We start from the raw sequence: 15,066 nt of genomic DNA on the forward strand, positions 1-15,066 counted from the left end.
CCTTCTTTCTGACAGTATTAATTACTAGAAATGAACATGTGCTATTTATATGTAACTATTGGGTTATTCTGTTTAAGCAATGTATGAAGAATTAGGCAAAGTAAGATGTGTTTGTGTGTGGCTTATACGTGCATGAGTATGGTTGGTATAGTGAGGTATACATACTCACACACATACTCACATACTCACTGGTAATTTTCCTGCACAGTTGCTGTGCTGTTTCTTTGTTTAGATGATTAATTTTGAATTGAACATTTTTATAGGGTTTTCCCATTGCTCAAATACAACTTGAGTATATTTCTCTGGATTCTGCTTATATCAATATTGGCCCTATTTATGCATCTCTGCCTCTCTGTAGAGCCTCCGTCTGAGTTGGGTATTTATTGTTTTTCTTTGATCTTTCTACTGTTGTTTTATTCTCTATGTCTTTTGAAAAGAGAGGAGAAAAATTGTACATGGGTTTTTAGAGACTTCAATCTCTACTACTCTGACCCTTTTCACAATTGCACACAGATATGACTTTCATGTTTCTTTGTTTTTTTTAAGGATTAGGTGATGTGTGTGTGTGTGTGTGTGTGTGTGTGTGTGTGTGTGTGTGTGTACTTGCCACACTCTCATATGGTACTGGTACAGTATGTAAGCTATAGCAGAATTTTTCTAGGGAACAACTTGGCAATATGTATTACCATTTTAAAAGTACATAATTTTTGACCCAGAAATTCGATTTTAGGAAACAGGTTTATAAGTCCATAGTGTACAAACACGTCGGTGATGGGATGCTTATTTTAGAGTAGTTTATAATGGAAAACCACTTAGAAACATTGCAAATATCTAACAATAGGTGCTTGTTAGATAAATTATGGTACAAAAATTCAATAAAATATTCAGATCTACTACTTAAATATACAAAAAGTAAGTGGACAAAAGCAGTATATACAATAGTAGAGCATAATTATGTAAAAGTATGTCACTAACTGAATAAAAGGCAATGTTAACAATGATTATATCAGAGTGTAGGAATTTAGATGGTTTTCATTGCCTTTTGTACATTTTTTTTAAAGAATTATCATGAATTAGTTTCATAATCAAAAAAATAGTAATAGAGCTAAAAAAGAGAAAAACTGGGAAAGGCACAGAATAATGGCAACTATTTTACTGAGTGTTCTTTGATACCTTACAAGGTCCTTAGCACAATTATCTCATTTAATCCTCTCGGTAGATCTATGAGGCAGAGGTTGTTGTTTCATTTTGAAGCTGAGGAATTTTAAGTATAGTAAGGTTAAACATGTCTAACATTGCACAGCTTATAAAAGATCACGCCTGAATATAAGCCCAGTTAGTCTTATTCTAAAAGGCACCATCTCCCCAGTGGATCCTACTGCCTCTGAGGGCTGTCACACACATCTTAATGTTTTTGCATGCTACAGGTTTAACAGTTCATTCAAACTTTTGAATACAAGGCATTATTTCATACTTTAAATACGAACCTAAAAGAGAACTCGAGGGACAGAATAAAGACATACTCAACAAAGAAATGTATAAAAACAGAAGACATTAAGATTCATGTTTCAATGTAAATCACTGAGAAGTCTCTTTAACATGGCATTAGAGAGTATCATTAACTCATTCAAGCCATGAACTGAAAAATTTAATGCCAGAGGCAATTTTTCTTTAAAATATCATCATGATCTGAGAGTTTTCCTGAATTTTCATGTAACTCTACCCAATCATTAGACCAAGCATGTAGCATATCTTAATTCTAGTTCTGAAAAATACGACCTTCATCAACTGTTTTCATTATATATCCATACTCCAACTTTCAACCGTGTTTTCTTCTAAATGATTAGCATTCTACCCAGAATATTGCCCAATCAAATCAGTCTACTTTAATATAAAAAAGAGTAGCTAGAATTAAAAAGAAGAAACAGCAGCAACAACACAAATGAGACAGCCTGAGAGAAGAGACAGTAGAGACTAGATGTTTAAAGGATTAGGACTAAAACGGTGACTAACAAAGTCTCAAACATCTCTTCTCCTAGAATCTCCTTAGTACCATTTATCGAACTCTATTACTATAAGTAACATGATAAAGTTAAAAAGAAAATTAAAGTACCAAAACTAAGTAGCAATTTAATAGGTTAATCATACTTGTCCCATACCCCATGGGGAATAACAATGAGGTATCAAAGAATTGGGGTTAGAACAATAAAATTAAGGAAGAACAGGATACGTAGATGATACAATATTTATAGCTCAGCTGGCATCAAGTCCTCATAAGATACACAAGAATTTAATATCATTCACTGCCTCATCAAGAAACAGAAATTTAAAAAACTCTGAAGTTGGACAAGTAGTGGATGATAAAGTGTAATGGTGACAATTATCATCATCAACATTATCATCATCCTGCAATATGGAGGGCAATACAAATGACAGTTTGCCGATTAAGAATTGCAAACACAAGAATTCAGAAACTAAATGCAAAATATTAGCCAAAAATAGGCTTTCTTTTGAAAAGTTCATTTACATCAAGAGTTTTGACATGGGACAATCTCAATTATTGTCTCTTATCTATCAATACAACAGTGTTGGGCCTGCCAGGATAATACTTATTTGTAAAATAACAATTAAGCAACAAGGACTTGATGCAAACATAACATTCCTACACATAAATTAATAATCCAGGACAAGAAAGAGGTTCCCTAATTCTGAGCCAACCAATAGAAAGAAAGTACAATTTTCCACCAATTCCACTAAACGAAAGAAACACAACAAGAAAACTAAGGAATGCCAGAGTATGTAATGACACTCTATCCTCTCAATACTAATGAAAGAGAATTTCAACATATGATTCCCTTGGCTTCTTTCTCTAGCACAACCATAATGACTGAATGCAACATGGAAGCTCAGGTTCATTATAGCTATATTTAAGAAAATAAACCTGTGAAAACCCCATTAAGGTCTCACAAAAACATTTAACTTATCCCCAAGTCTGTGGGTACAAGCCATAGGTTATCTGCAAAGATCCCATACATTATTTTAAAGGGAACAGCTAAACAAATTGGCTCAAACAAAAATACAAATAAACGGATTAAAAACTGGCTATCTAACCGTATACAGAGAGAAATCGTAATTGGTAGTCCGTCTAGTTGGGGAGAAGTTTCCAGTTGGGTCCCACAAGGATCGATATTGGGTCCCATTTTGTTTAATATCTTTATAAAAAATCTGGAAGACAAAGTAGAGAACGTGCTAATTAAGTCGACTGATGCCACTAGATCAGGATTGGTGGTTAAAGTAAACTGGATATAGATAAATGCTATTGGTGTTTAGAAAGACCGATGATCACAGACAATAGGACTTTTAATTAATTGTATCTTTTAAATGTATTATTTAAAAAACCCCTAATTCCAAGCACTAGAAATAAATAGACTTATAAGACTGTAGTGGCTTTGCATAACCAAAGATTAGGCACATTGGACACAATACAGACACAACACTCATAAATGCAGCATGAAGAATGCCCTCAAATGGAGATCTTTTTGGTGCAGCATTTTTGGGGAAACTGGTGGTGTGGGTCTCTCAATATTAAAGATATTAGAGGAATTTCATATATGCAAGAACCAATGTGGTAGAAAGGCAAAAGTAATTAAATTGTCAAATGTGTATTCATTTAGATATTGGCAGAAAGAAAACAACATAGAGCTTAAATTAAAAAAAAAAAACAGTTGAAAACTTGAAGAGATGAGCAAGAATACTGGGTGAAATGATCAAAAAGCAAATTTCACAAGGAAGCACACACATACATACATACAAATAGAAGAATGCAAAGGATAATAGGAAAGACTCCCCTAACACTAGAATAGAGGTTATATATTTTTTGAACTACTCTAGAAGACATTTGAGGAGAAAAAATTCAGTATAACTCTTATTGGTTTGAGGTTTATTTTAAAAATCTTAGTATTTTACAACTTAATTTGTCACATGAAGACAACTGTGAAAGTGACACTGCTTGTTAGCCAGGAACTCTCATGTGTAGACAGGTAGGTGTTTCAGATGAAGTGAATATATAAACTAATGTAGAATCAGCTTTTTAATTTTATATTATTTTTTCACTTGCTAGTATAGTGGATTGCATACTGGATAAGGATTGGAAAACCCAGCTCGAATCTCTGAAATTCTGATAACTTTGCTATGTAACCTTGGATATTTCACTTTCCTTAAGAGTCTTAGTTTTTGCATCAGTAAAATGACAGGATAAAAACTGTTTTAAAAGTGGTGGATGCTCTTGTTAAAAACTTACAGGAAACTAATACAGAGAAGACATCAGAAAAAATATAAAAGTATGCTGTGGAAGCAACGTGGGCTCCCGCCTGGCTAGCCTTCCCATTTTCATCCCTCCCTGACCTCAAGACAGATCACAGCATAAAAATCACTTTAGATGATGTGACTTGCTGCTTCCATTTCTAGGAAACCATCAAAAGGAAGATGAAAAGGTCAATCCTTATTTTACTGACTGATTTTTCCAGAGCAGCCAACAATACTTAGTTGATTATATGTGCCCAATCTTCGGGGGAAAAAAATTAGAATTTCAATTGAAAAGGGACATTTTCGATAAAAAAAAAAATAATAATAAAGTGGCATTATTCATGATGCTGACACAAAAGAGAACACTGTGCAATCAATCAGAGCCCAATGTGGGTCTCCCCTAAACTTTCATGCTGGGTTAAAAAAAGAAACCAGGGGAGTCTGAAATGTCAGATGGTCACCTTTTTGTTTTAATCTAATCAAGAGAGCTGTAAGTGTTTTGGTCTAGAAAATAATTGGTAAATTTTGAAGTAGTTCATTTGCTATAAATTTTACAGCTAATATCTCTTGATAAATGATTTTCCTGCTTCGACTTTAAAACTTAAGACCTGAAACACTCCTCTGTAGATAATTCTTTCTCTCTTAGAGGTAGGGGTGCATCCTACATGCTATACATGTAAAATGTACAAGCAAGCATCGCCAATAGGTCTGGAGACTGCAAATTTTACTTTATAAAGTAATGATGTCTACTGTTTATAATAATTTAACATTTTATTAGTGTTTACCACTTACCGAGTGCTTATCATGTACTGGAGACTATGTTACTCTCTATACATTATCACAAATAATCTTCACAAAAAATTATGAGAGAGGAATTAACCCTATTTGACAGATGAGGAAACTGAAGGTCAGCGAGGCTGATTTTTTTTTTTTTTGGCCTATAGTCACAAAACTATTAAGTGGAGGGTAAATCTTCTACCTGATTGACTCCAAAGCATTTCTTCAGTAACACTGTGCCAAGTCATAACTCCCAATGTCTTGATGATATGCTTGCTGATCAAAGACAGTGGAGAAACCACTTGTCTTATAGAGTTTTAAGAAGAGGACATTGTTTCCATACCTCAGTTTCTAATGTTTGAAACTGGGAAACTGGACTGGAGCAGGGGTTCTTTAGTTCACTGATAATGACATTCCAGGATGGGTAACATTCTGTTATGGGGAGGCTGTCTAATCCACTGTAGGACGTGCAGCAGCATCCCTGGCTTCTATTCAACAGATACCAACCAGTAGCAATCTCCTCTCCCAAGTCTGACAACCTAAAATGTCTATAAACATTGTCATAGATCCCCTGGGGGCAAATTTGCCTCTGTTTTAAAGACCACTGTATTAGAAAAACTCGAGGTATCTTTTCTGTTCTCTCATATTCTATGCTCTGAATTGTGGGTCCAACTGCAGCCAAGAGGATGAGCTTTTTCATCACTGTGGGGTACCTACTACGTGGACCATTCTCTACCTCCATCTCAGTACACTGAATTTAAAACTATCTGAAGTTCTCCAGGTTCAGTTTGCTATAAAATTGCTACCCTCTGGGTCTTAAATTTATCATTTAAATGCAAATTGGTATGAAAAACTAAGGTAGATTAAAATGTAAAGAGATAGAATATTAAGTCAGCTTTGCATTAGGCAACTGATTCAGACTCATTTTAAATCACAGCCCTATGAGATAGTTTTATTTATTCATTTTCTTTTCTTTACTAAGGCTACCGTGTCAGGACAATCATAAAACGGGTTTAAATTTAAATAGCGTTCTCTCACTTGACAGCCTGGGAGAGCCATGATGCTACTTTGGAATCTATTGAGAGTTTTCAGTAAGTGAAACCTCAGGCATTGCAAAGAAATTGACAATTTCCAGACCTGTGGTTCATTGGGTTTCAAGGGCCATACTTAAAATTTGCCTGATTACAAATAACATTTCCCAGGAAAGAAGTGCCTTTAACTACAGAATAGTTCAAAATCGAATATCAGACCTATGGATCTGTGAAAAACATTAGTGAGTCAGAAACTTTCACTGGATTCAATCCAAATAAGACTCAGTGGTAGACTTTATTTATGGTGTTCCATCCTTGGAATTAAATTAAATAAAATTAATTAAATAAAATTAAATTGACATTAGAAATATTAAAATGTCAATTAAATAATTATTGGTATGCTTAAAATGTCAATTTAATAATTATTGACATAATTCTAGATAGTTTAAAAGTATTACTATTTCCTAGTTCCATCACTATGACCCTACATATACCCCTTGACAATCTAATCAGAGTTTCTGGGGAAGAAACTCAGGCTTCAGTATTTTTCAATTCTCTTCCAGCCATTCAATCGGGCACCCAAAGGTGAAAGCTATTTCCTTTAAGAATGAACCGGGTTAACAACTGTGTGAGAATCATTTCTTGACTATGTCTGACCTAAACAAGAGAGTAGCCTCCTGTAGGCAGATGGTTCAGTGCTTTCAAGTGGTACCTGTGGAAGGCATTAAGTAATTATCTGTCACTTAAGGAGAAAATGATTCTTTTCTCCCCGTCCATATCTCTTTCTATACTTCTGATGATTTCAAGGAAAACGTCTCAGTGTTACTCATATCTCTGTACTTGCTTATCTCCCTTTTAAATCAAAGAGAAGGCAGAGCTCAGGCCCAGAGCCTTCATCTAGTATAACCTAGAGTTTAATAACATAACTTCATTTTTATTCGTTTAAACTTAAGATTATCTTTTAGTAAGTAATAACGATTTATGATATAAAATTTCCTTTTTAAATAAAATTAAATAAAACGAGTAAATTTAAATAAATATTAATAACATTACACATTTTACTCATATATGGAAAAAGTCACAAAGGTAGCTCTCAGATGATGATGACTTGGGCAACCCTACCACTACGGTTAAGGGCGTCCAAATGTTGTGCCCTGAGTTTGGGCTATACCTGTGCCTCCATCACGAAATAGCTTTGTGATTGGGGAAAAATGCCCATTGTCTTCCTTGGGACTTGGTTTCCTCATTTGTTAAACAAGGCCTTTAACCTATATTGCTGGCATTCTTCCATGAGTTTAAGGAGAAAGGAGGGCTTGCCCTATGGGTTTACCTTGTTGACATCGAGGCGCATCTTCTCGCTGTTGGCACTGGCAGCCTTCTCAGCTGCTTTCTTTTGGCGCTGGGGTCCTCTCCCAAAGAAGATGTAGTTGACCAACGCATATTCCAGAAGGGCCATGAAAACAAAGACAAAGCACCCCATCAGGTACATGTCAATGGCCTTCACATAGGGGATTTTAGGGAGCGTCTCCCGGAGATGGGTGTTGATGGTGGTCATTGTTAGGACAGTTGTAATTCCTGAAAGAAAAAATGAGAGTTAGAGTAATAATGTTCTCATTTCCTTGCTACTCCCATTGTACTTTTTTCCTCATTCATATGTGCTATAAAATATATACTGGGCACTTATTATATATCAGCTCTGTAACAGGCCCTGGAGACATGCATAAATCTTTAATTTGCAATAAATATTAATCATTTTAGAACCTTCTTTAATTACATTTTTATGTTTATATTTATCAGTGGGGAGGCTAGAAATGTGAACTAAATGCTAGGTTAGACATGTGTGTAGGGTGAAAGTTGAGCACATGGAGAAAACCCTAGTTTAGCCTTGTGATGCAGTAGGGATGAGATCAAGAAATGGACACTGGAGCTGAGTACTGAAGAAAGAATAGGAGTTGCCTAGGTAACCAAGGATGGCAGGTCAAAAGTGATGGTAGACCTAAGAGCACTAGAGGTAGGTTTTTGTATAAAGGAGTCTTTGTGGGGTGAAAGCATACAGCTCCTCAAAAGAATTTCAACGAAGTCAATGTGGGTGCAGCAGAGGATATGATGGGAAGAATGGCGAGGAGAGTGAAAATTAAGTAAGGGCTACATAATAGAGAGCCTTATATACAGAGCCCAATGGGAATATTTTTTTTTTTTTACGCCTACAGCACCTGGTATTCCTAGGTGGTCTCCCATCCAAATACCAACCAGGCCTGACCCTGCTTAGCTTCTGAGATCAGACGAGATCGGGCACATTCAGGGTGGCATGGCCACAGACCCAATGGGAATTTTGAACTTAAAGTTGTAGGCAATGTGGGGCCATTGACCAGCTTTAAGAAGAAAGATATAGAGACAAATTATGTTTAGGATAATTTCGTTGGTAGCAGTGTGGGGGAAAGAGGGAAACCATACAAGAAAGGCATAAAGAATATCAGTTAAAAGTTTTTCAGAATAATCTAAGTAAGTGATGGAAGGAAAATAATTTAAAATAATCACAATAGTACTACAATCAGTGAATGCATTATAAAGGTAATATGGACAAATGAGTAAAAAATTTGGAAACTGGAGGTGGGGGATAACAGAGAAGCAGGAATCTAGCCCTTATGTTTCTAGACTGGGTACCTAGGCATGTAATACCCAGATAAATAATACAGAAGTATTACAGGAATGCTTATGGGAAATGCCATACAAGGTGATGGCATTTATAACTATAATTATTCATCTGAATGAGTAAGCATCTCTAACAGTGGGGAGTAGTTTCCCTGAAAGGTATAATTGATGGGATGTAGACAGAGATACACTGGAAAAAGCACTGGAGGTCCAGAGTCCTGAACATGATAAGGTCCAGCTTTGTGAAAACAGACAGAGCTCAGAGGTCAACATCACAAAGATGGAAAGTTGTGCAGTTGACCCTGAACTGGGACCTCTCTGACTCAGAAACCTGTGTCCTTCAATGCTACCCTAACAACATGGCCCAGAAATTAAGTTTCATTGCTATGGGTTTTTTCTGAACATACGTTTTCTGATTTAATTTTATCTTTACAATAACATCATAATTTTTGTCTTGCTTTACAGATGTTCATAAAATAGCTACAGAAAAAATAAATTTGAGCATCTGATTCTGAGCATGGACAGAAAAACCCTGGTATTATTTTAGACCTAGGTGTCTTATAGTTCTCATATCTTTTTCATAATAATATCTTAAAAACATTTTCCAATTTCATTTTTCTCTTTATTTTATCAGCTACAGATTATTCTGTATGACACGGAACCATAAAACTGACAATGCTAATTTTACTATTTATCTAAATCTCATTTTAAGGTATTATTGACCTAGTAATAAACTGTTTACATAAAAAAATTAATTTCTTTTAAAAAGTAAATAAATTATTATTTCTGTAATAGATATAAAATGGATAAGATTTTCCCTTGGGAATAATACGATATTTACAAATTTCATTCACTCCTTTATTCAGCAAATATTTACTGAATACCATTCACTGTGTGAGACACTACAGATATAATGGAAGCAGAATTAGATACGGACCTTTCTCCAATGAATTTTTCAGTACCATGAGGAAAAGTGATATCATGGACCAAATAAATATAAATTATGATTGTGGTCAGTCTACAAAGGGGAAATTCTATAGCATTATAAGAGATTAAATCACGGGGGCTTGACTCAGTCCAGGAGGTCACTGTGTCTCCCTTCCATTCTTGAGCCACCCAATCTAAGCTTAACACAGCAGCCAAAGTGATCCCTTAAAAACTGAAACCAAATCATGTTATTTCTTTGCTCAGTGCCTCTCTAATTTCACTCAGAATAAAAGTGAAGCCTTTATAATGGCCCCCAAAGCACTTTATAATCTTTTTGTCTGCTCTCGCCCACATTATCTTTACCCTTGGACTCTCTCTGCAATTGCCTCACTGGTCACTTCAATGACATGGCTGGCATGTTTCTACCTCATGGTCTGGAATATTCTCATCTGGATATCCATGTGGCTTTTCGACCTCTTCAAGTCTTTGTTCCATTTACAATTTCTAAATAAGTCCTACCCTGATTGTTCCAAACTGCATCCCTGGCATAATCCTCCCCACTTACTTTTCTTATTTCCCTCTATACGCTTCCCATGTCATATAATTTGCATGGCTATTCAATGTATTGCCTATCTTTTACTGCTAGAACATAACTTTTAAAAGGGCATTGCTTTATCTCCAGTGTCTATTATAGTTGGCATGGCACACAGTAGGTGTTCAACAAATATGTGCTGAATGAATAAATAAATGACTTCTCCAAGGAAGTATTGATTAAATTGAGATCTCATGGTAGAAGAGTTAATTCAACACTTTAAAGAGATTATTAGTATTCAAAATAATAAAGATTGTATAAAAGGTCATAACGAGTTAGCAATATAAAAATGTTCATGAAATATAATTTATTCTCTTCCTCTGGTGTTATAACAACAACAAAAAAATCAAGCATAAGATAAGTGATGACACAGATGGTTTTTCAACATTTTTCTTGGTTTTCTCTTGTTCTCTGCAAGGCTATTCCAAAGTGTTAATAAGATTTTAGAATTCTTTCAGCTTAGCTATTAGTTACATACTACATTTCCTTGTTTTTTTTTTTCTCTTAAAAAAAAAAGGTGGAAGGGAGCTCTTCCTAGGTAAGGAAGCACAGATACAAATTTAATAATTATCAAGCAATATTACATGAACTATGCTTCAATAAAAATATCACACTGATGAGACTAATTTCATTACCAACAGCTATATAGTTAACTAATTTTGACATGAAAGAGCTTTAATATGTGTTTAATTGATTTAATGCTGAATCAGATCACCCAAAGTCTCAGAGTCAACAACTTGTAACATGTGCAGTCTGGTCTTGTCACGCATCACAAATTCCAGGGTAAGGAGAGAGCATCTGTGGACACACACACACACACACACACACACACACACACACACACACAGTCAAATTCCATAAGCAGTTAGAAAACGGCCTACCTAATGCCACTCTTGCAGCTGAAGCATCATAATTGATCCAGAAGGAGACCCAGGAGAGGATAGTGATCAGGATGGAAGGCATGTACGTTTGCAGGATAAAGTAACCGATGTTTCTCTTCAGCTTAAAGCTTAGAGACAACCTGGGATAGGAACCTAGAAAGGCAATTTTAGAACATTATCATTTATCAATTAATACTTGTAGGATACTTTCCTTTAAAGGCTCATAAACAGTTTGCATATATTCCTAAATTCAATTTTACCTCCTGATGAAGAGCACTTTTGCCTGCAAAAGAAGTCTGAGAACACTGGGTTTTTAATTAGCAGGAGTGCTGAATACATCTCTTAATCAGTAATTAAAAGAATTCTTGGTTTTCTCTGCTCAGCCTTGTATAGTCAAAGATACTCATTCTCTACAATTGTAATGAAAAGACAATTTGGGACAATCCCTTTGTCTGCCTCCCCCCGCCCCACTCCCACAAGTCCATCAATAAGGGTTTTTTTGGCAGGGGCGGGGAGCGTATAAGAGTAAGGTTGTACACTCTGGTGATAGTAAAAGGTATCTCTTCACAAAGGCCCAGGATGATCTTAAGTCTGGAATCAAGGGCTACACTTCAGGTAATGTAGCGACCAAAGGTGGAGAATCACTGTTCCTGAGTAAAATTTGTGGGACACATTACTAAAGGATTGCAATACTGAAGCTGGGTCCTTTGACTGTGTGATCTGGGGATTTACACTTTAGATGAGCTATGTAACTTCTAGAACACAGCCGTAGAACATAAACGATTTACCTTGATAAATTGTGTGCATTTGGGGGCATGGTATTCTAACTAATTGAAAGAAAGCCTTATCTAGCCCTCTTGGGCTAAACCAAGTGTCTTAAAATGAAAGTAATGGTATTTTAAGTAGGAACTCATTTCTATAGTCTCAGGCATTCAGAAGATCTCACAATTCAGAACATTTTGTTATTATTGTTCTTTTTTAAAAGCTAGAGGCTATACTATATCCTTACTAAGTCATACAACTGTTGCCTAAAGTAGTTTTCAGGGACAGAAAATGCCTAAATCTTTAGCAGAGGAACAATTCAAAACCTATAGTTACAGTACTAGCTATTTCTGTGTGAAGAATTCATTTCAATAAGAAAAACATAAAGATGGATATGCCTGTGGGCCTATTATTTTTCCCTTAATGAGTATGTAGCAAATTATTACTTTCCTGGGCTTTTTGTTGTTGTTGTTAAAAATTTGTGCTGATGAAACCTAGACAACCTAAAACCTCAATGCTGGAAGAGTAAGGATGGTGAAGCCATCAAGATTAATCCTATCTCTGAAAGGGTATCTAGCTCCCAAACAAGAGGTAATAGTAGGTAACATAAAGAAATTCTCATCCTTTGAAAGAAATGTGAAATTCTCCTACCCTATTCTCTTTAGAAAATTTCATTGCGATCAGACTTGAGTGAACTGTGACTTAGCTATCCCCAGTATCTCTGAAAGCATTATGATCAACTCTGTGAGATGAATAAAGTTGAGGGAACAATTCTGACCTAGGTCTTGATTTCTCTTTCTGTATCCCGTTTACACAGTTATTCCTTTCCCTGGCAAATGAGAGACACAGAGCTAATCCTCTCAGCTTTGCTGGGGGGGCGGGCCTTCTGGAAAATAACTGAATGGGTTGCAAAGGAGCAGTGGAGAACTGAAGGATTTCAGCAGATCTACATCTTCTAGAGTCACCATCTTTCCCTGGGACCCAATACTGAACTAAGTGAACCCTTTTTACAAAAGATGATGGAGACTCCTTTAGCCCTCTTCTCTGATACAAACCTGTGGAAAAAACAACCTTCTTGGTGATAAGTTTGTAATCTACGATAGAGAACTGTGGAAGTTCAATCTTTGTCACTCCTGTTACTGCGTTATCATCGCCACGCCAGTAAAACTCAATGTCATCAGTTGTATATCCATCTGTAAAAGGAAACATACACACACACATACAGATACACAAAACACAAAGCAAACAAACAAAACAAAATAAAGAATAAGGTTTAGAAGATAAACTATGTAAACGATAGTAGCTACAGCTAAAGGCTATTATATATAAGGTACCATGCTAAGAACCTCAATTATATTGTCACATTTAATCCTCACAATAATCTCATCAGGGAAGTTGAGTCTTGAACCTAAGTTTATCTGATTAGGAATGTCATTCTCTCAAATATTACTGTATTACCACATAACCCTGGATGGTAGTCTAAGAAAGACAAGAGAAAAATCATTTACATTATCACTACAGCACTGAATGTTATCAAACAATATATTTGGGTTTCAAGTCAGAAGTAATTATGAAGAAGTGAGTCATCAATTTTTAATACTTATAGATAGAATCTTCAAATTTGATTTTGCACCATATCTAAATTCCAACCCCCTCCCAAAACTTCAAAACAACATTAATTCTTATAGTTTTAAGGAGTAAATAGAAATGTATAGTGTACACTATAAATGTACAGTACATTTAGAACTTATGCTTTCCTTCATTTGACAATTATTTACTGAGCACCTACTATGCTCATCAGTGCACAGTTGCTGGGGATAGGAATCTGTATAATAAAGACACGTTCTCTGTTATAATGATACATTCAATCCATGGGACAGAGTAGAGTAAAGCACATGTATTCTAATTAGTAAGCACACATATAATGGTAATGGATAAGTATACATTATATTGTAAACAGTGCTATACAGAGAAGCATGCAATGAAATTCAGTGAATATTAATATATAAGCTAACTCATCCAAAGCCCTCCCCCACTCCACCAAAAGCATACATTGCCTTTGTATATCCCATTTATCTTTTCAAAGAACTTTTGCATCCGGACAATTGAATTTTTAAAAGCATAGAAGAGAGTCAGGACAGATACTACTCAATTTCAAAAGCAACAAAACGAATTATAAATACTACTTCAATTCTTTACTTTTCAACATGCAACTAGTTAGTGCAACTCTGAGGAGCTGAATGTCAATCCTTTGACCCTTATCTTAGCTCTTATGATTTTCAGTAAACCACTTTGCCTCCAAAGAGCAGAATCTCCAAAAAAAGTGAAAACAAATTATTTTTCAAAGAACTACAATGACCTCAACCTAAGAATTTACATAACCAAAGCAGAGTTCAGACAATGTCTTAACTTTTCTAGAAATCTGCAGTCCTCTTCATTTATAGGAGCAACCATTTTGATTGGATGCAGAAATATAGTATTTTGGAAGAGTCATTGAAACTTGAACTTCTGGTTTTGCAACTACAGGCTTTTGGGATAATAGCTAATGATTTTAAAAAGGGTTGTTTAGTTGCAAATATCATAATTATATTGTAATCAAAATTGTAGAGTTTTAACATATTATAAACCACCAATATTTTTAGTAGCATGATCTCATTTAGAGCCCTTTGTTTTTTAGATAATGTCCTTCTGCACGTAACACTTTAATTTTATAGGAAAGTCTAGGTATTAAGTAAATGGCATAGTAAGCAGATTCTCAGAAAAGAGCTTCTCACACCCCACTGATCTACCTCATTATATTCTTTACCTAATCCTTGAACTGAGGTGTCTGTCCCAAAAATAACTGCTCTTTTCCTATGATTGCAATTTTCCCAATGTGGCCCTGGGAACCCTCACAGGCTAGAACTCCATCTCAAATATAATCCTATTTCTTAGTTGTTATTTGTACATGTTTCTCGGTTATATAATTGTTTAGAGCCAATGACAATCCCAGCTTTGATAAAATAGTTTAAAATAACAAAGGGAAAGCAATTTGCTCCTAGAATCAACCTAGATAGTTAGAATTGCATAGTAAAATTGATTTTGTGGTATATAAACATGAATAAAGGTGTTTCTAAAACAAACAGGCAATAGTTTTTTT

The 15,066-nt window shown here is 35.3% G+C and overlaps 1 protein-coding gene and 1 pseudogene across 3 annotated transcripts in view; both read right to left on the minus strand.

The window, feature by feature from the left end:
* The window catches only part of GABRB2 (gamma-aminobutyric acid type A receptor beta2 subunit), a 203,893-nt gene that overhangs the window by 22,512 nt on the left and 166,315 nt on the right, over nt 1-15,066 (minus strand). For 2 of the 3 annotated variants that reach the window (XM_006906483.1, XM_006906484.1), the window contains 3 exons: nt 12,983-13,120; nt 11,166-11,318; nt 7,444-7,688 (listed from right to left, as the gene is read on the minus strand). In XM_006906483.1, the coding sequence (XP_006906545.1) occupies nt 7,444-7,688; nt 11,166-11,318; nt 12,983-13,120 (536 nt within the window). Of the gene's footprint in view, nt 1-3,111; nt 3,226-7,443; nt 7,689-11,165; nt 11,319-12,982; nt 13,121-15,066 lie in introns of all 3 variants that reach the window. The other variant, XM_006906482.1, reaches the window with a different exon arrangement.
* On the minus strand, nt 8,315-8,433 carry LOC112475373 (annotated as a pseudogene).

This window comes from Pteropus alecto, unplaced genomic scaffold, assembly GCF_000325575.1.
Source record: "Pteropus alecto unplaced genomic scaffold, ASM32557v1 scaffold40, whole genome shotgun sequence".
Taxonomy (NCBI): domain Eukaryota; kingdom Metazoa; phylum Chordata; class Mammalia; order Chiroptera; family Pteropodidae; genus Pteropus; species Pteropus alecto.